Below are 22369 nucleotides of genomic sequence, written 5' to 3'. Positions count from 1 at the left end.
TTGCACAGGACTAACATTAAAATTAATTTTTATCAAATGATAGCAAGAACACAATCAAACACAACCTTAAGATGGCTGGTTTGAAGGTGATCTAATGAACGCGTTTTAAATGATTAACGGATTCAGTAGTGTAGATACAAAGAATTTCCTCTAGTGGACATATCTGGAAGCAAGGGGGCATAATAATAACATTAGAGCTGGGCCAATCTAAAATAGGCACTGAAAGACATTACTGTCTACACCATCAGGGTGAGAGACTGAATTATGCACACAAGCCACCAGTAAAAGAGGAAATCCTGGGGGCGGCACCATCCAGGACAAATGGTTCTGTCCAGTAGGGGTCAAGTTATATATATATTCATTTTTTATTTTAAATATGCAAACACTTGGGTCAATTAAGTTTTCAAAACTGATACCACTAGATTTTTGTTAGACAAGGGTATCAAGGAATATGGAATAAAGGCGGTTAAATGATGTACAGCCCAGTCACGATCTAACTGAATTGTAGAACAGGCTTGAGGAGCTGAAGGGCCTGTTCCTGATACTATGTTTCCTAAGCAAAACCTAGAAGTAAATAAGGAATTAGCTGAGAGGGGAAGCAACAGGTACCAGTTAGGGAATTGGTGTTGGCCTGGGAAGATATGTTGAAAGGAATATCTCTGGCAATCAGTGCTGTTCTTGATCCAAGAAAGTGACCTGGATCCAGAAACTTCATATATAATATATATATAATAAAAACAAGAAATGCTGGAACCACTCAGCAGGTCTGGCAGCATCTGTGGAAAGAGAAGCAGAGTTAACATTTCGGGTCAGTGACCCTTCTTCGGAACCCGGAGTTCCGAAGAAGGGTCACTGACCTGAAACATTAACTCTGCTTCTCTTTCCACAGATGCTGCCAGACCTGCTGAGTGGTTCCAGCATTTCTTGTTTTTATTTCAGATTTCCAGCATCCGCAGTATTTTGCTTTTATTCCAGAAGCTTCATGTAGGCTTCTCAAATTTCTAAATGGTCATATCCTGAGGGAGAGGAGCGTAGAGGCTGTTGAAGCAGTCAAATAATTACAGACGGGCCTTAGTAATATTTTCAAGCAGGCAGAACTGCAGCAGATGGAATTCAATATATACAAAGGTTTATACATTTGAAAATAAATGGAGACAAGCATACTTATTATAAAATATTGAACTAGAGAGGGGAGAGGCTGAAAGATTTAGTGAATGATGGTAGACTAAATGTTAACTCTCTGCAGTCACTGCTGTCAAATAGCAAACAGAATGTTGATTTACATTGCAAAATAGATAGATTATAGATATGAGGTTGACGTTTTATAGTTCTTTGCTCTAGCCGCACTTTGAAAGCACTTTGAATATTGCATTCCGTTCTGACCACTGAGACACAGGGAAACATCCAAGATCTGTAAATGGTGCAGAAAAGTTATGATCACGAGTGTTGGAGGATAAATATGAGTAAAAGGTAAGTAAAACTTTGGACTCCAACCTCGAAAAATGAGTAAGAAAGCACCTTAAAGAAGTATATGTAAGATATTAAGTGGAATGGAAATGCTAATCCTAAACATTATTTCAGGGATTGGCACAACACAGTTTCAGATGTTGGGAAGCATTTTCTCATGCAAAGAGTGATCAATATCTGGAACGATTTTCTAGGTAGGGTTATCATCCAGTTAGATGCAGGAGCAGGAGAACTGTAAATTTCCATAGATGGATGAACTAGAGGGGCCAAATGGCCTCCTATACTTATTTTTGTGCCCATTGTGATTTTGAGCTAGAATGTCACTATAAACATTGACTTGATTGCATAGATCTGCAGGGACCTACAAAATGGGTTTATGGATCCTGGAATTCTTGCACTCCTTGGGTCGGGGAGGATTTTGAACCTGACATAGATCTATCCAATGATTAACGCTATGCCACTAGACACACCTGGATTTTTTTAAATGTGTTTCGAGCACAGTAAGTATGCCTAAAATAGTAGGCCTGATTTTGCAAAGCCAGCAGCCAGGAGCCATCCAATGCTACCACCAAGGGTTCCCTACTTCAAACTGCAAGTACAGAACCAGCACGTATTTGGACTAATTGCCCACTAATTCTGCATTAATTACACTTTTAAATTTTACACCTGTACTTTCGGGTGTAAGGGACTTCCTTTCAATTCGTGAATACTTAATGAAGAGGTCCACGCCATTTTAAAAGTTAAAATGGATTGATTTTTTAACATGAAACCTTTTAAAAGTCTGATAAATCTTGTTAAAAAGTAAGACCTATGACTTTGCAGCACAATTTATCAGACTTCTTAAATACCACGTTTTGAGATGATTTATCTGATCAAAATTATTGTACTTTAAAAAATATGTATACATTTTTAATTTTGTGAAATGAATTGCATCTACTAAAATGTGATTTTTCAACACCTTTTTTCTGCAGCAGCCTTTTTTCAGTTTTTGTGGTGCAGTGGGATTGTTTTCCTTGGTGAAGAGAAGGTTAAGAGGAGATTTAATAGAAATATTCAAAATCATGAGGGATCTGGACAGTGTAGATAGCGAGCAACTGTACCCATTGGTAGAGAGCCAGAGGGCACTGACATGAGGAAAATCTTTTTCATGCAGTAAGTGGTTAGGATCTGGAATGCACTGCCTGAGAGTGTGGTGGATGTAGGTTCAATCGAGGCATTCAAGAGGGAATTAATTGGGTTATTATTTGAAAAGGAAGAATTTGCAGGGCTACGGGAAGAAGGCAGTGGAGTGGCACTAGGTGAATTGCTTCAGTGAGCCAGCACAGACACGATGGACTGAATGGTCACCTTTTGCGGTGTAACGATTCTACGATTCTAGATTCTAGTAACTGTCAGCCACGCCCATAACTGCTTGCCATTTTTACCTGCACTAGAGTACATTGCTGTGCCTCGCAGAAGCCCATGCTGGGAGGGAATCCTCCCTGAAAGCAACTGCACATCTCTCCACCAGGATCGTGGGAGATTCATGCGCAGATTTATGAGATAACAGTGGCACTGACCACATATCTGGGCCATTGTCTCAAATTCAATTGCCTTTTCCAATTTCCTCTCCGATATGAGTTTGCATTCACTTTATCAGCATTGTTAAGAATCAAATCCTTATTAAGATGGAACTACTTCTAGTGTCTGGATATATATGTAGATTATATTCACAGATTATTTTGAAGTGTTCCTCAGTCTTTTAATATGATAACAAGATACTTAATGATGAGGAGGTCCTTTCGGCCCATCTTAATTTGTCCATTCAGAACAATCTTACACTCTCCCACTGCATCTAATTGTGTTTTAAAAAATAATTCCAGGAGTTTCACCTCCACCATTCTGCCCAGAGTCCATTCCAGGTGTTGGTCACGCTCTGTAAGAAAAAACCCCACCTGATATCAGTTCTAAAATTATCTTCTACTAGTTTCAGCTTGTGACTCCTTGTCCTATTCCCACAGTATATTTCCTTGTGTTGTAATTGTATTTTTTAAATCTCCAAATCAGCTTCACCCTTTAAAAATGCTTTTGATTACAACAGCCTCAGGATCTGAGATGAATTTTCTCCGGATAAAAATGATGACTGTGGGTGTTGTAGATCATTGTCTTTCTCCCAGACCCTTCCACATACAACCCTTTGCCATGTCTTGTAATTGTCCATTGTTCCCATTTTTAAATTTTTCATTGACAATTTTCTTCCGGCTCGGTTGGTAGCACTCTCAGCTCTGAGACAGAAGATCATGGGTTCAAGTCCCTCTCCAGAGACTTGAGCACAAATTATAGGTTGGCACTCCAGTGCAGCACTGACAAGGTGCTGCATTGTTGGAGATGCTGAATTTTGGATAAAATGTAAACTGAGGGCATGTCTTCTCTCTTAGGGAGATACAATAGATCCCATCGCATGATTTGAAGAGCATGGGAGCTCTGCTGTGTTTCCTACAGTACAAAAATTATGACACTTGATTGGCTATAAAGTGCTTTGCAATGTTCTGATTTAATGAAAGGCACTACATAAATACAAGTCTTCTTTATTTCTGAAAACACTGACTCACTAATTGAGTTATGGTTCCATGGATGCGGACACCCTTCTATAACTTGTCCATGTGACTATTGTTCATGTGTGCCTTGATGTTGTTTCGATCAGCTGGGTCCTCGATACACATAGAAAGTCATCATCATGTTGAAGAATGTTTAGAAATCTAGACTTAACTGCAGGATTTGTATTTGCCAAATATGGACTGAACATTCTCTCCCTGTACAGACAACTCAAATAAGTTTTGAGTTCTTTGGTGTGAGTTAGCAGAGCTAAGGCTTAGGGACCTGGTGGTATGGGTAGGGGTACTGTTGGAGTTTAACCAGTGTAAAAACATGCAGCTTACCAGAGCAGGTCACCAATCAGCTTCCTGTTGCCTGATCAGCTAAGACCATTGTGGATTTGGCCTGCTGGCTTACTGCTGGTCTGCTCAAAGCCCTCCTTGCCCCACAGATTTTTTCACCACTCCTGCCAAACAGCCAAACATGCCTTGCTGGGTGACTCAGCATAGAAGCCCACCAATTTCCTGCTGTCCCACAATTGGCATCTGCAGCTTGACGGAAGCAATTAAATGAGATCCAGTCCTGAATTTGATTTGGTCAGGCAAATGGACAGGTGGAGTTATCAAAATGCCTGATCGTTCCCATCTACTGGTTACCATGATGAATGCAGCTGAGTACAATTGGACTAGAATCTCTCTGACTATATGGTTCTTTGCAAAATGAGTTTGAGTAGCCTGAGTGTCGGCCGCGGCTTATACTCTCAGGTTATGCATTCATGTTCCAGTCCAGGGACTTAAGCAGAAAAATCTAGCCTGACACTCGGGTGCTGCACTGTCAGAAATGCTGTCTTTTGGATGAGATGTTAAACTGAATCCCTGTCTGCTCTCTCAAATGGACATAAAAAATCCCACAGCACTTTTTTGAGGAGCAGGGGAGATATCCTCAGTGTTCTGGCTAATACTTATCCCTCAATTAATATAAAAAACAGATTATCTGGTCATTATTACATTGCTGATTGTGGGAGTTTGCTGTGCGCAAATTGGCTGCCATGTTTCCGACATTACATCGGTGATTACACTTCAAAAGTACTTCATTGGCTGTAAAGCGTTTGGGACTTCCTGAGGTCATGGAAGGTGTTATATAAATGATATTCTTTTGTTCCAAGTAGACATGATTCCACTGCAAGGAACTACCCTTCCTTTGACCCTTATCAGCGCAAAACTGTCACTCGCAAGGATGGCTGATGTGAGAGACTGAAATACTGGTACCACATGAGATTTTTTGAAATTGTAGCATGAGAGAAAGTATTGAGGCACAGCAGAGGAAAGTTTCCTCTTCAACTTAATTCCAGACATGTGATTTAGGATCAATCCTGGCTGCCCAAATTGGGAAAATGTTCCATTGACGGCCACTGAAATTCATTATAAATTAGTTATTTTATGACAACATTACCAAACAAAAAACCTAATTTACACTTGTAAAGCTAGCAGTTGTTTTCCCGTACAATAATTTATGTAAGAATAGTTTCATGACAAAATGCCTAATGTTTTCTTTGCCCAATATAAAAGTTCAATCTGAGATCAGATCCTCAGATTATTCCTTATTTATCATGGCATATTTCTGTACAGTTCTTAAACAAACAAATTTGAAATCCAAGTTTTGAGTCCAGTCTTAAGGAGTCTGTGGCTTCTCTTTGTCCCCTCAGAAACTATGGCAAAATGAAACTGTGTACATGTAGCATGAAAACATTATGAAAAATTGTTGTTCTACCTTGGAGAATACTATGAAGTAAAGGAAGAGCTAACAGACTAATTAACAGTCTGGCAGGCCACAATGTGAATGTTCCTTCCGTGGCCACAACTACCTTTATACTAGCTGATAGGGTGGTTATCCTATACAATGATAGGGTTTTATTAGCTGCCACAACTCACATGATGAGGAGGGCCACCCACACCCACCAGGCACAAGCATCCCACTGGATGACAATCCATAATTCAGAGTTGGAGCTCTAGTCTTCACTCACCAGGATTGTCTGGCACTGGGTTCAAATCCTGTGGCTTCTGACTCAGAGGTGGGATTGCTTCTGCTAAGCCAAAGGCTCCCTCATTATTAAAAGTGATTATGAGCAACAGAGTTACAAGCATGCCCTGTGACCGTATGATCTTGCCCATCCATGTCATCTTGATTATCTGTCACCATCCATCCATAAATATTTCTCCATGACAGGCTGACAGTAGTTCTGCATAGAGTTATCATGTTGTGAAGGATTAAACAAGCACCAAATATTGTCAGAGTGAATTTTAATCTTAATTATGAAATGTGTTCTCTATGAAAGATGAGAGATAGTGGTGTAGTGGGCTAGTAATTCAGAGGCCCAGGCTAATACCCTGTGGACTTGGGTTTAAATTCCACAATGGCAGCTGGTGGAATTTAAATTCAACTAATTAACCAAAACAAAATCTGGAATTGAAAGCTAGTCTCAGGAATGGTGTATGAAACAATCATCGATTGTCGTAAAAACCCCATCTGGTTCACTCATGTCCTTTAGGGAAGGAAATCCGCTGTCCTTACCTGGTTTGGCTTACATGTGACTTCAGACCACAGCAATGTGGTTGACTCTTAACTGCCCTCTGAAACAGCCTAGCAAGATACTCAGTTGTCAAAGGCAATTAGGAATGGGCAAAAACGACGCCAGCGACGCCCCACTTATCCATTTCTGTACATGATAAACCCTAATAATTTTGTATTGGTGCCACCAGGGCAAGGGATAAATTATACAGTTAGCATATCACAACATTATCTTATGTTGATGGACGAACCAAATTGGTCTGAATTAAGGAAATAAAATGTAGAACATCCAGATGAAATTAATGCATCGGAATTAAATGTAGTCCATCAGGCTGATGAGTCACTTTGAATCTGTCAAGGCTTCCAGTAGGTGAGCTGGTAAATACACTGGCAGTGTAGAACTGAGCAATCCAGTCTGTGTGATGTGCCACTAAGCCATAAAGACCAGGAAAGTGCCAGGTGTTATCCCTTATCTGTGGAGAATTATCTATTTTTAGCTGTGGCAGTTGGGCGGTGGGGAGGAAGGTCAAGGTTAGGGCAGGGGTCAAAAACTTGCCTCAGCATTCCTGAATCAGTAGAGAGGAAAAGAATAATTTGTATTCCTGCTCCTGAACACTATCCAGTAACCCCTGCCATCACCTGCTAGAGTTGTGTATGTGTGGAAGCTGGGTAAAGAAAGGGTTCTACTGAGCTGAAATGTCTTTCATAGTTTAATTCATGCCTTTCTTTACCTCTAGACTTGACTGTTCCAATGCACTCCTGGCTGGTCTCCCACATTCTACCCTCTCCGCAGAAAAATTGAGGTCATCCAAAACTCTGCTGCCCATGTCTTAACTTGCACCAATCACCTATCACCCCTGTGCTCACTGACCTACATTGGCTCCCGGTCAAGCAACATCTTGATTTTAAAATTCTCACCTTTGTTTTCAAAGCCCTCCATGGCCTCGCCCCTCCCGTCTCTGTAATCTCCTCCAGCCCCCCACTCCTGCTCCTAATTTGTATGTTCGTATGTAACTCTCTGAGATATCTGCGCTCCTCTACTTCTGGCCTGTTGAGCATCCCAGATTTTAATCCCTCCACCATTGGTGGCCGCTACTTTAGTTGTCTAGGGCCGAAGCTCTGGAATTCCCTCCCTACACCTCTCTGCCCCTCTACCTTGCTTTCCTCCTTTAAGATACTCCTTAAAACCTATCTCTTTGACCAAACTTTAGGTCATCTGTCCTAATATCTCCTTATGTGGTTCGGTGTCATATTTTGTTTTATAATGCTGCTGTGAAGGACCTTAGTACATTTTAAGATGCTATATAAATATAAGTTGTTGTTGAACAGCCAGCCAACTCTCACAATCTAAGTTCACATGTGAAGAATGGCCACGTCGGTGAGACACCAGAGTCTTATCTGTTGTGTTCAAGGCATTTTATAAGTATATTAAGGGCAAGAGGATAACCAGGGAAAGGGTAGGGGCTGTTAGGGACCAAAGTGGCAATCTGTGTGTGGAGCCGGAGGATGTAGGTGAGGTTTTAAATGATTACTTTTCATCTGTGTTCACTATGGAGAAGGACGATGTAGGTGTAGAGATCAGGGAGGGGGATTATTTATTTATTTATATTTAGAGATACAGCACTGAAACAGGCCCTTCGGCCCACCGAGTCTGTGCCGACCAACAACCACTCATTTATACTAACACTACAGTAATCCCATATTCCCTATCACCTACCTACACTAGGGGCAATTTACAACGGCCAATTTACCTATCACCTGCAAGTCTTTTGGCTGTGGGAGAAAACCGGAGCACCCGGCGAAAACCCACGTGGTCACAGGGAGAACTTGCAAACTCCGCACAGACAGTACCCAGAATCGAACCCGGGTCCCTGTGAGGCTGCGGTGCTAACCACTGCACCACTGTGCCGCCCATGGGGTACCGCAAGGATTGTGATATACTTGAATGTATTAGCATTGAAAGGGAGGAAGTATTATATGTTTTAGGAGGCTTAAAAGTGGATAAATCCCCAGGCCCAGATGAGATGTATCCCAGGCTGCTATGTGAAGCAAGGGAGGAGATTGCAGGGGCTCTGACACAAATTTTCAAATCCTCTCTGGCTACAGGAGAGGTGCCAGAGGACTGGAGGACAACGAATGTGGTACCATTATTCAAGAAGGGTAGCAGGGATAAACCAGTTAATCACAGGCCAGTGAGTCTAACATTAGGTGGTAGGGAAACTATTGGAAAAAATTCTGAGGGACAAGATTAATCTCCACTTGGAGAGGCAGGAATTAATCAAGGATAATTAATTAATAATTAACCATGGCTTTGTTAGGGTGAGATCATGTCTAACAAATTTGACTGAATTTTTCGAGGAGGTGACTAGATGTGTAGATGAGTGTGAAGCAGTTGATGTAGTCTACATGGACTTCAGTAAACCTTTTGATAAGGTCTCACATGGGGATTGGTCAAGAAGGTAAGAGCCCATGGGATCCAGGGCAATTTGGTAAATTGGATCCAAAATTGGCTTAGTGGCAGGAGGCAGAGGGTGATGGTTGAGGGTTGTTTTTGTGATTGGAAGTCTGTGACCAGTGGGGTACCGCAGGGATCGGTGCTGGGATCCTTGTCGTTTGTAGTGCACATTAATGATTTAGATGTGAATATAGGAGGTATGATCAGTAAGTTCGCAGATGACACGAAAATTGGTGGTGTCATAAATAGTGAGGAGGAAAGCCTCACTTACAGGATGATATAGATGGGCTGGTAAGATGGGCAGAGAAGTGGCAAATGGAATTTAATCCTGCGAAGTGTGAGGTGTTGCATTTTGGGAGGCAAGGGAACATACAATGGATGGTAGGACCCTAGGAAGTACAGAGGGTTAGAGGGAGCTTGGTGTACTTGTCCATAGATCACTGAAGGCAGCAGCACAGGTAGAAAAGGTAGTTTGGAAGGCCTATGGGATACTTGCCTTTATTAGCCGAGGCATAGAATATAAGAGCAGGGAGGTAATGATGGAACTGTATAAAACGCAAGTTAGGCCACAGCTGGAGTACTGTGTACAGCTCTGATCAACACACTATAGGAAGGATGTGATTGCACTGGAGAGGGTGTAGAGATTCACCAGGATGTTGCCTGGGCTGGAGCATTTCAGCTATGAAGAGAGACTGAAAAGGCTAGGGTTGTTTTCCTTAGAGCAGAGAAGGTTGAGGGGGGACCTGATTGAGGTATACAAAATTATGAAGGGCATAAATAGGGTAGATAGGAAGAAACTTTTTCTCTTAGTGGAAGTGTCAATAACCAAGGGGCATAGATTTAAGGCAAGGGGCAGGAGGTTTAGAGGAGATTTGAGGAAAAAAAATTTTCACCCAGAGGGTGGTTGGAATTTGGAACACACAGCCTGAAGGGGTGGTAGAGGCAGGAACCCTCACAACATTTAAGAAGTATTTAGATGAGCACTTGAAACACAATAGCACACACGGCTATGGGCCAAGTGCTGAAAAATGGGATTAGAATAGATAGGTGCTTAATGTCTGGCATGGACACGATGGGCCGAAGGGCCTGTTTCTGTGCTGTATAACTCTATGACTCTAAGTTTAAGAGGATGTCTGTAGAAAACTGAAGCAGGAAAATAATGCAGAGTCTGAAGCTAAAATAACATTTAAAAAAAAATTAAAAGTTTCAAGAGAGATCAACATTTAATTACAAAGGAACTATTTTTGCAAAGAAAACATGAAACATTTGTAGAACAGGAACTATTCTAATTACAGCACATGAAAGTGTAGAACAAAATGTTAAGTACAAAGATAAAGAAAAGAAAAATTGCAGTTACTTCAAAAAGAGGAAATGAAAATTACTTATCTAAAACCTAACTCTCGTATTCACTCAAGATAGTTAATTTTCTTTTTAGGCATAAGTCAACGTGCTTCCTAATCAGATGCTGTTGCCCTGTTTATGATTTGGAACTAAATATATGATCATAGCACAGAAGTAAAACATGAACCACATAATTACAGCCATCCTTAAGCAAAATCCCTGGTATAAATGAAACAGAGTTTAATTTTTATTTTGGCTAATTTGCAGTATTCTACTTTTCTCTCCTGAAAGTGTTGTTTTGTGGTTGGGTACATTCCATGTGTAGTGGTGGCCTTCCAAAACCTTAGGCCAAAAGTCATTCTGTATGTATATGGCTGTACAGTGAGTATCATCAGGATACTTGACCATGTGGGTACATCACAGCCTGGTTCAATTCTATCATTATCTAATGTTCATGTTAATTTTAGCAAGGGTCACTGATGCTACACCGTACAGACCGGGGACCATAGGAACATTAGACCAGGAGTAGGCCATTCAGCCTATTGAGCCCGCACCGCCATTCATTACGATTATGGCTAATCATCTACTTCAATACCTTTTTCCCACACTCTCCCCATATCCCTTTATGTCTTTGTATTTAGAAATCTGTCAATCTCTGCTTTAAACATAGTCAATGACTGAGTTTCCATAGCCCTCTGAGGAAGAGAAGTCACAACCCTCTGAGAAAAGAAAGTTCTCCTTATCTCAGTACTAAGTAGCTTCCCCCTTATTTTGAAATTGCATCCCCTGGTTCTAGACTCCCCAACCAGGGGAAACATCTTAGCTGCATCTACCCTGTCTATTCCTTTATGTATTTTGTAGGTTTCAATGAGATCACCTCCCATTCTTCGAAACTCTAGAGAACACAGGCCCAGTTTCCCCAATCTCTCTTCATAGGACAGTCCCGCCATCCCGGGAACAAGTCTGGTGAACCTTCGTTGCGCTCCCTCTGCGGCAATAATATCCTCCCTAAGGTAACATGACGAAAACTGCACACAGTACTCTTGGTGCGGTCTAACTAAGCTTCTATACAATTGAAGCAAGACGTCACTACTCCTGTACTCAAATCCTCTTGCGATAAAGGCTAACATACCGTTAGCCTTCCTAATTGCTTGATGCACCTGCATGTTAGCTTTCAGTGACTTCTTGATGAGGACACCCAGGTCCCTTTGTACATCTACACTTTCTGATCTCTTACCATTTATGAAATACTCTGCATCTCTATTCCTCCTACCAAAGTGGATAACCTCACATTTTTTCACATTATATTCCATCTGCCATGTTCTTGCTCACTCACTAAGACTGTCCAAATCCCCTTGAAGCTGCTTTGCACAACGCACATTCCTACCTAGTTTTTTGTCATCAGCGAACTTGGAAATATTACATTTGGTCCCCACATCCAAATCATTGATATATATTGTAAACACCTGGGGCCCAAGTACTGATCCTTGTGGCACCCCACTAGTCACAACCTGCCAACGCGAGAATGACCTGTTTATTCCTCCTGTCTGTTTTCTGCCTGTTAACCAATCCTTAATCCATGCCAGTATATTACCTCCTATCCCATGTGCTTTAATTTTGGGAGGTCGACAATTCATTGATCTCAGTCAGGGTGGTAACAGAGATGATATAGTTGGCCTCAGAACCCCAGAGACGGGAAGGGAAAACTGGTAGGTCCATAAAATCAAAGAATGGGCTGGATTTTGAGGGGCCTGGAAGCTGGGGCCAACCCTGCCTTGTCCGTTTGTGGGAGTCCTGGCCGGGTTTTAGGCTCATCCTGCAGCTAATAAGCAACCTAGGGGCTCCAATCCGTTTAATGGACGTGAGACCATCACTAAGAGCTGCCACCCAAATGGAGGGCCGACAGCTGTTCAGTCCCAGCAGTGCCACCAGGAGCAGTGGCCACTCTTTGCATTGCACCCAGCTGAGAGACACAGTGATGGACGCCGGCCTTGCAGCAACGTAAGTTGTGCAGAGAGTTGCTGGAGTCAATCGGATCGGCTGCCCATGCAGGATCCACCAGGTGGTCATCCCATGTGGTGGAGGGCTTACCCGCCACCAGTGAAATGCCAGCAGCTGCCAGAAGAGGCCCTTAACTGGCCACTTAAGTGGTTCACTGGCCTCAGATTGGAAGGACCATCCTCCACCTTCCCATCGCTGGCATAAGGCTATGGCAGTGGGAAAGTCATGGACACTCTATCACTTGCCTTCACTCGCCATTTTTCAGCACTCCTGCTTCCTATCCTGCCCTTCTAGGCCCCATAAAATTCAGTCCAAGGGTGCCATTTGGCCTGTCGTGTCTGTGCTGACTCTCTGCAGGTGCAACTCAGCTAGTCCAACTCCACTGTCCTTCCCCTTCAGGTGCTTATCCAATTCCCAATTGAATCTGTCTCCACTTCACTCTCAGGCCGTGCATTCCCGATCCTAACCACTTGCTGCGTAAAAATGTTTTTTAAAAAATTGTTTCATGGGATGCAGGTATCGCTGGCCAGGCCAGCATTTATTGCCCATTCCTAATTGCTCTTGAGCACCTTCAGCACCATTCAAGACTCCTCAGATACTGAAGCAGTCCGTGTAGAAATGCAGAAAGTCCTGGACAATATCCAGGCTGGGGCTGATAAGTGACAAGAAACATTCGCACCACACAAGTGTCAGGCAATGACCATCTCCAACAAGAAAGAACCGAGCCATCTCCCCTTGAGCTGCCTTCTTGAACTGCTGCAGTCCATGTGGGGTAGGTACACCCACAGTGCTGTTAGGAAGGGAGTTCCAGGCTTTCGACCAGCGAAAGTGAAGGGACAGCGATATAGTTCCAAGTCAGAATGGTGTGTGGCTTGGAGGGGAACTTGCAGGTGGTGATGTTCCCATGCATTTGCTGCCCTTGTCCTTCTAGGTGGTAGAGGTCACGAGTTTGGAAGGTGCTGCCTGAGAAGCCTTGATGTGTTGATGCTACTGTGTATCTTGTCGATGGTACACACTGCTGCTACTGTACATTGGTGGTGATGGGAGTGAATATTTGTGGATGGGGTGCCAATCAAGTGGGCTGCTTTGTCCTAAATGGTGTCAAGCTTCTTGAGTGTCGCTGGAGCTGCACCCATCCAGGCATGTGGAGAGTATTCCATCACACTCCTGACTTGTGCCTTGTAGATGGTGGACAGGCTTGGGGAGTCAGGAGGTGAGTTACTTGCAGCAGGATTCCTAGTCTCTGACCTGCTCTTGTAGCCACAGTAGTTATATGGCTACTCCAGTTCAGTTTCTGGTCATTGGTAACCCCCAGGATGTTGATAGTGGGGGATTCAGCGATCGTAATGCTGTTGAATGTCAAGGGGAGATGGCTATTTTCTCTCTTGTCGGAGATGGTCATTGTCTGTCACTTGTGTGGTGCGAATGTTACTTGCCACTTATCAGCCCAAGCCTGGATATTGTCCAGGTATTTCTGCATTTCCACACGGGCTGCTTCATTATCTGAGGAGTCACGAATGGTGCTGAATATTGTGCAATCATCAGCGAACATCCCCACTTCTGACCTTATGATTGAAGGAAGGTCATTGATGAAGCAGCTGAAGATGGTTGGACCTAGGACACTACCCTGAGGAACTCCTGCAGTGATGGCCTGGAGCTGCGATGATTGACCTCTGACAACCACATACATCGTCCTTTGAGCTAGGTATGACTCCAGCCAGCGGAGGGTTTTCCCCCTGATTCCCATTGACCTCAGTTTTGCTAGGGCTCCTTGATGCCATACTCGGTCAAATGCTGCCTTGATGTCAAGGGCAGTCACTCTCACCTCACCTTGAGTTCAGCTCTTTTGTCCATATTCAAACCATATTTAATCAGGCCAGGAGCTGAGTGGCCCTGGTGGAACCCAAACGGAGTGTCATTGAGCCATTTATTGCTAAGCAAGTGCCACTTGATAGCACAGTCAATGGCACCTTCCATCACTTTACTGATGATCGAGAGTAGACTGTTGGGACGGTCATTGGCCAGGTTGGATTTGTCCTGCTTTTTGTGTGCAGGACATACCTGGGCAATTTTCCACCTTGCTGGGTACATGTCAGTGTTGTAGCTGTACTGGAACAGCTTGGCTAGGGGTGTGGCAAGTTCTGGAGCACAGCTCTTCAGTACTATTGCCGGAATGTTGTCAGGCCCATAGCCTTTGCAGTATCAATCATTTCTTGATATCACGCGGAGTGAATCGAATTGGCTGAAGACTGGCATCTGTGATGCTGGGGACTTCAGGAGGAGACTGAGATGGATCATCCACTTGGCGCTTCTGGCTGAAGATTGTTGCAAATGCTTCAGCCTTATCTTTTGCACTGATGTGCTGGGCTTCCCCCATCATTGAAAATGGGGATATTTGTAGAGCCACCTCCTATAGTTAGTTGGTTAATTGTCTACCGCCATTCATGGCTGGATGTGGCAGGACTGCAGAGCGTAGATCTGATCAGTTGGTTGTGGGATCGCTTAGCTCTGTCTATCACATGCTCCTCATTTTGAGGTATGCCTGCTGCTGCTCCTGGCATGCCCTCCGGCACTCTTCATTGAACCAGGGTTAATCCCCTGGCTTAATGGTAATGGTAATGGCAAGCTTTTTTGCTTTTTTACTCTATGCACCTATTTATAAAACCAAGGATGCTGTGTAACTTATTAACCACTTTTTCAACCTGTCCTGCAACTTTCAATGATATGTGCACATATACACCCAGGTCCCTCTGCTACTGCACCCCCTTTAGAATTGTAACCTTTATTTTATATTGCCTCTCCTGTTCTTTCTACCAAAATGAATTACTTCACATTTTATTGCATTAAATTTCATCTGCCAGGTGTCCGTCCATTCCACCAGCTTGTCTATGCCCTCTTGAAGTCTATCACTATCCTCCTCATAGTTCACAATACTTCCAAGTTTTGCATCATCTGAAATTTTTGAAATAGTGACCTGCACACCCAAGTCTAGGTCATTAATAGAGATCAAGAAAAGCAGTGGTCCTAGTACTTATCCCTGGAGAACCCCACTGTATACCCTTCTCCAGTTTTGATTGTGATAACAGACTCCACTGGAAGTGTGCATGAATGGTTGTCAGATGAGGACAGGGACAGGTTCAGCTGTGATGACTTTCCAGTTCAATAGCCTGTCAACACTCACTTCCTGAACTCCCTCATAAAGAATGGACACTTGGGCAAGATAATAGAGGTTGTTGACTGCAAAATGGGCTTCCTATTGGAAATCCCATTTTACATTATAGACAGGCTGGAGGAAGAGAAGCAGCAAGAGATTGTGTAAGAAGGCAGGCCAATAAGGTAGCAGCAGAAGACAGCCAGACTATTTCATTGGACATTCCCGATGGCGGGGGAGTCCAGGACCAGGGGTCACAGTCTAAGGATAAGGGGTAAGCCATTTAGGACTGAGATGAGGAGAGATTTCTTCACCTAGAGAGTGGTGAACCTGTGGAATTCTCTACCACGGAAAGCAATTGAGGCCAAATCATTAAATATATTCAAGAAAGAGTTAGATATAGTTCTTAGGGCTAATGGGATCAAGGGATATGGGGAGAAAGCAGGAACAGGTTACTGAGTTTGGATGATCAGTCATGATATTTCTTGATATTGAATTGCGGTGCAGGCTCGAAGGGTCGAATGGCCTACTCCTGCTGCTACTTTTTCTATGATTCTATGGACAGATTTAGCAGGATGTATCAACCCAGGTGCACTTTCCAAGATGTCTTACATAAGCTGTATCTTAGGATGTTCCCATTGAATCGTTGGGAATGGCAACCTGAATGCTGCCACTGAGTACCCGTGAGAAAAAGGTAGCTGTTACTGTCTTAGGCCTTCATTGTCCTCCTGCCTGCCCCTCTGAATTTTCTAATCTTTGGCGTAAAGTTTACTGAGAGCTGCTTTGACCAACCTTTCAAATGAACGTGAGACCACCATTCTGAGAGGAAAATGAGGCGAGCAGGCACTGTTAGGCCATTTTATTTCACTGTGATGTTGTGTGTGCCTGTTGTAGGTGCAGGCAACTACCTCCATTACCCTTAGGTGTCAGCTGTGGCTCAGTTGGTAGCACTCTCACCTCTGAGTCAAAGTTTGTGGGTTCATAGTCCTATTCCAGAGACCTGAGCATAAAATCTAGGCTAATAATCCAGTGCTGTACCAAAGTCCTGGATCAATGCAAAGGCGGCAGACTCCTGAATGTGCTTCAGGTGTACAGGATGGAATGTTGTGGCCAAAATCTTGCGGTAATTGTGAAAGAAATAAATTGTCATTTGGGAATCTACTAATTTTTGGGCAGACCCAGAATATGTTTTGAAGGAGTGGGGTGGCAGGGCAGGGTGGGGAAGGGTGGGGGTGGGAGTCGGGGGCGCAGTGACTGCTGATTTCCTTGTCCTAGAACTGGTCATTGACATATTCCTCCCACATCTACAAAATAAAACTGTCATTGATCTTGACTGCCTGCCTGTCACCTGTACTGACAAACAGATTGGACAGCTAGCTTTGAACATGTTTAACCATGAGTGCTAAAAGAAATGGAGCTGTAATATTTGAGCCATTAGCTCATATTCTTAGTCTGGGTTGGTGCCCATTGAACAGAAAGAACTTTATGTTGCACCTATATGCAAAAAAGAATAATAAGTCAGAACCAGGAAACAATGGGCCCATTCGTTTCACTTTAGTTGCGTACAAATTTCTGGAAGGGATTATTAGAGATGTGTTGCATGATAATCTTGAAAGGACAATTAGAATATCGCACCTTGCCTTCTGGAAAAGGAGGTTCTGTCACATCAACTTTATTGACAGTTTTTTCAGGAGGTTACAAAGTTTGTGGATGGGCCAAGGCCAGTTGATAATATGTATTTAGACTTTCAAAAAGCCTTTGATACCCTCCTGCACAAATGGCTTCTCAACAAGGTTGCATTTTGAGGATTGGCAGGCGTTGTGGCTGGATAAAAAAACTGGTTGCATTTGCGAATGTTAGGAATTTTTCATAAGGGCCGGGCCCTATGGAGTGCCACAGGGATTGGATTTGGTACTGTTGCTCTTCACTAGCTTTATTAATGACGAAGCTGAAGGCATTGAAGGAATGATCTGCAAGTTTGTAAATGATACAAGGTTTTTTGCTGGTATAAGGACCTTAGATGAACATATAGCTGCAGGTCGATTCGCACACAATGGTGCCATGTCCAGCGGACAAGTATAGCATGATGCGTTTGGCAGGGGTAATTCCAAGCATGCAAGGCTACCCACTCAAAGCTGCTATGTGGGGGAAGGACCTGAGGGTTTTGGTTTATGAAGGTCCATGCCTAGTGTCACAAGGCTGTTGCAAAAGTGAACAGGGTGTAAGGACATATATTCAGTACAATTAAGCATAAAAATATAAGTTTACTTTCCTTGTACAAGACCTGGGGCTGATGACATATAGAATACAGTGTTCCATTTTGGTTCCCTCACATAATGGGGATTGTGAGATCTTGGAAAGGTTCATTTTAAGGTTCAGTGGTTATCAAGAAAAACTTAGAGAAGTAGTTGGGGGAAGGCCAGATCTTAGAACTGTACTTATTGGCTGAAAGCATTCCATTGCTGCAGCAGTTATTGTGATTCTGGACATCCGTTCAGTACAACTAAACAAACAGAACGATAAACAGATTTAATATTGCCAGTGGCAATTCAGCAATACTTACAGCCTTTTATTTTGGAAAGCACAGACTTCAAGGAATTTTGATCGAGGCCTTTAAAATAACGAAAGGATTAGATTCTGTCAATGTAATTAAGGTACTTGAGTTAGATCGGCAGGGGAGGATTAGGTGACTTCCATACAACTTAGAATAGAATAGATTTAGGTTAGGAAGTAATTCTTTTGTAGAGTCATTGACCTCTGAAACAAATTGTTTATAGGTACAATGAATGTGAATTCATTGTAGGCATCCAAAAAGGGAGCTGGGCAAGTGCCTGCAAGTGCAAGAGATCTCAATCCATAGAAGGTAGGTGAGTTAATTGGGGCAAGTGATATCATAATTCCTACAACTGTCATTATGTAAAATACTGAATGGGGATACCAAGGTGGTATTTTTTAAGGGACACTACCAGAACTGATCGCCATGAGTTCAAATCCCAAATTCCCATGTTATTCAAATTAGTGATTAGCAGGAACTTGGGATAAGGTGGGGAAGGGAAGGAAGTGGGCGGGGGAAGGCCAGATCTTACAACTGTACTGATTGGCTGAAAGCATTCCGTTGCTGCAGAAGTTATAGTGATTCTGGACATCCATTCAGTATAACCAAAAACACAGAACGTCAAACAGATTTAATATTGCCAGTGGCAATTCAGCAACACTTATAGCCTCAAAGGTCAATAGTTTTACCAAAAAATTGTGTGTTATATAAAATATGTATGTTTCCACCTGCAGGTTATATATTGTGCAAACGTATGTTTCCATCTGCAGGACAGTGAAATATACTGTCCCTTTTATACTCATGGGTTAGTATATTGTACATAATGTGTATGTTTAATTCAGTGGGTTAGTACAGATGTCTGGATATTGTCTTTATTTGTAATGTACATGTTTACATCTGCAGTTTATATATAATTAGATATAATGAAGAACGATTACTGCCGCAGTTCGATTATTACATACAAAAGTTTTACATTCCCGTCTCTGCATTTAGACACGCACTCAAACGTAGTAACAAATCCCCTGCAGACCAATCGGAGTACGAATACCGGGACTGCTGACATCACAAAGACCCAGCCCGCAATCGGATTGGCTGGAGCGAGTGTTGGAGGGCGGGGCTAAGGCTCCGGGAGAGGGCGCGGGAAAGAACGTCTGACGCAGTTGCCATGGTTCATAATCGGTCCAACTCAGTTGCCATGGTTGCTAACCTGTCCGGCGCATGCGTCTTTTTGAATGTTTAACTCAAACAATGGCAAGATGGCGGCTGCCTGGTAACTAGGGACCCGCGCGAACGCCATAGTAACGCCTGCCCGTGGCTCGCAGTATGAAGTCGAGCAAGGTAAAAAAATAAACAACAAAGTAAAACGTGTTTAAATGTACGGTAGCGAGTTTTCGAGCTGACGGAGAGCAACGGACCAAGGGAGAGACGGTGACAGGGAACAGGCCAGAAACAAAAGTAAAATGTTGGGGATGCTGACAATCTGAAATAAAAACAGAAAATGCTGGAAGCACTCAGCGGGTCAGGCAGCATCTGTGGAGAGAGAAATAGTTAGCTTTTCAAATCTGTGACCTTTCATCAGAACTGGGAAAACTTAGTAGTGTAATATTTCTTGAGCAGTGAAAAGGGGTGAGGATGGGAAGAAGGAGTCTGAAGGACAGGGCAGGTTTGGTGACAAAAGGTTGCATGGTGCAAAGGCCAAGGGGAGTGGTGTTGGGATAAGTAAAGAAATATAAGATGTGTCTACAGGAGGTGTGAATGGCAGGATAGCAGCCGTCTGAATGCAAAGTAAAGGAATTAAAGAAACGAGAAGAAACTGAACTAGCAAACAAACACAAAACAAAATGGGGGCAAGGGTTATGATCTAAAATCGTTGAACTCAATGTTGAGTCCAGAATTTTTAAAAAATTTGTTCATAGGATGTAGGCGTCGCTGGCTAGGCCAGCATTTATTACCCATCCCTACTTGCCCTTGAGAAGGTGGTGGTGAGCTGCCTTCTTGAACTGCTGCAGTCCTTGGGGTGTAGGTACACCAACAGTGCTGTTAGGAAGAGAGTTCCAGGATTTTGACCCAGCGACAGTGAAGGAACGGCGATATAGTTCCAAGTCAGGATGGTGTGCGGCTTTAAGGGGAACTTGTCGCTGGTGGTGCTCCTAAGCATCTCCTGCCCTTGTCCTTTTAGGTGGTGGAGGTCGCAGGTTTGGAAGGTGCTGTCAAAGGAGCCTTGGTGAGTTGCTGCAGTGCATCTTGTAGATGGTACACACTGCAGCCACTGTGCGTCGGTGGTGGAGGGACTGAATGTTGAAGGTGGTGGATGGGGTGCCAGTCAAGAAGGTTGTTTTGTCCTTGGATGGTGTCAAGTTTTTTGAGTGTTGTTGGAGCTGCACTCATCCAGGCAAGCGGAGAGCATTCCATCACACTGCTGACTTACGTCTTGTAGATGGTGAACAGGTTGGGGAGTCAGGAGGTGAGTTACTCACCGCAGAGTTCCCAGCTTCTGACCTGCTCTTGTAGTGAAAGATGAGGGGCGGCGCAGTGGTTAGCACCGCAGCCTCACAGCTCCAGTGACCCGGGTTCGGCTCTGGGTACTGTCTGTGTGGAGTTTGCAAGTTCTCCCTGTGACTGCGTGGGTTTCCGCCGGGTGCTCCGGTTTCCTCCCACAGCCAAAGACTTGCAGGTTGATAGGTAAATTGGTCATTGTAAATTGCCCCTAGTATAGGTAGGTGGTAGGAGAATTGAGGGAAGATGGGGATGTAAGGGAATGTGGGATTAATATAGAATTAGTATAAACGGGTGGTTGTTGGTTCACACAGACTCGGTGGGCCGAAGGGCCTGTTTCAGTGCTGTATTTCTCTATGAATCTATGAAAGTACTTATATGGCTGGTCCAGTTGAATTTCTGGTCAATGGTAACCCCCAGGATATTTGTTGATAGTGGAAGATTCAGCGATGGTAATGCCATTGAACATCAAGGGGAGATGGTTGGATTCTCTCTTGTTTGGGATGGTCATTGCCTGGCACTTGTGTGGTGCGAATGTTACTTGTCACTTATCAGCCCAAGCCTGAATGTTGTCCAGGTCTGTGCTGCATATAGACACTGGCTGCTTCAGTATCTGAGGAGTCATGAATGGTGCTAAACATTGTGCAATCATCAGTGAACATCTCCACTTCTGACCTTATGATTGGGGGCTGGTCATTGATGAAGCAGCTGAAGATGGTTGGGCCTAGGACACTACCCTGAGGAACTCCTGTAGTGATGTCCTGGGACTGCGATGATTGATCTTCAACAACCATAACCATCTTCCTTTGTGCTAGGTATGACTCCAACCAGCAGAGTGTTTTCCCCCTGATTCCCATTGACTCCAGTTTTGTTAGTGCTCCTTGATGCCAAACTCGGTCAAATGTTGCCTTGATGTCAAGGGCAGTCACTCTCACCTCACCTCACCTGAAAAGTGCTGAGTCAAAAGATGAGTTGCTGTTCCTGGAGCTTACGTTGAGCTTCATTGGAACACTGCCGGAGGCCAGGTACAGAAAGGTCAGAGCCGGAGAAAGGGCAAGACTGAACGGAGGCGTTCCGCAAAGCAATCACCCAGTCTGTGTTTGGCCTCCTTAGTGTAGAGGAGACTACATTGTGAGCTGTAAATATAGTATACTAAATTAAAAGTAGTACAAGTAAATTGTTGTTTCACTTGGAAGGAGTATTTGCGGCCTTGGAGAGTGAGAAGGACTGATGCCCACTTCTTTAGTCAGGAGTCTTTCCCCTTCTCTCCCCCCCCCACCCTGCTCAGCGGACCCTTTTACTCATCTCCACGATTTTCCTTTCACCTGGACCCCTCCCTCTGGCCTCTCACCCTCTCTCTGGATCCTTTCATGGAGAGCTGCTGGAGTGACATCAACTGTCTAAATTTCTCTGCACCCCTTACTCACTCTAACCTATCTCCCTCTAAACTTGCAGCACTCCATTCTCTCGGGTTCAACCGTAAAGAAGCACCTGGTCCATCCAACTCTTTCCTTCCCTTGACTGCTCACCCTCCATTTCTGGGGATAGTCTATCAACCAATATTCACTAAAAGCCCACTGATTCCCACGGCTGTCTTGATCACACTTCCTCACACCCCGCTTCCTGTAAGGACTCCATTCCCTCTCTGTTTCTCTCTCTCCAACGCATCTGTTCTGATGATGCAACCTTCCATACTATCGGTTCCAATGCATGTTCCTTTTTCTCTTCTAACCTCTCTTCACTGTCAGTGGCGATTCAAAAT

The 22369-nt window shown here is 43.7% G+C and overlaps 1 protein-coding gene across 5 annotated transcripts in view; it reads left to right on the top strand.

Annotated features, from left to right (window-relative positions):
- The first annotated feature begins 1409 nt into the window (after positions 1–1409).
- The window catches only part of dync2i1 (dynein 2 intermediate chain 1), a 134227-nt gene continuing 113267 nt past the window's right edge, over positions 1410–22369 (top strand). For 4 of the 5 annotated variants that reach the window (XR_010969403.1, XM_068014990.1, XM_068014989.1 and 1 more), the window contains exon 1: positions 19357–19449. Coding sequence is in view for 3 of the 5 variants with exons in the window: in XM_068014990.1 (XP_067871091.1) it covers positions 19435–19449 (15 nt within the window). In the remaining 2 variants the exon portion in view is untranslated. Of the gene's footprint in view, positions 1471–19356; positions 19450–22369 lie in introns of those variants that run through there. The other variant, XM_068014992.1, reaches the window with a different exon arrangement.

Source organism: Heterodontus francisci, chromosome 2, assembly GCF_036365525.1.
Source record: "Heterodontus francisci isolate sHetFra1 chromosome 2, sHetFra1.hap1, whole genome shotgun sequence".
In the NCBI taxonomy this organism is placed as follows: domain Eukaryota; kingdom Metazoa; phylum Chordata; class Chondrichthyes; order Heterodontiformes; family Heterodontidae; genus Heterodontus; species Heterodontus francisci.
The sequence above is the reverse complement of the archived record's forward strand: the minus strand, read 5'-3'. Positions and strand labels throughout refer to the sequence as shown.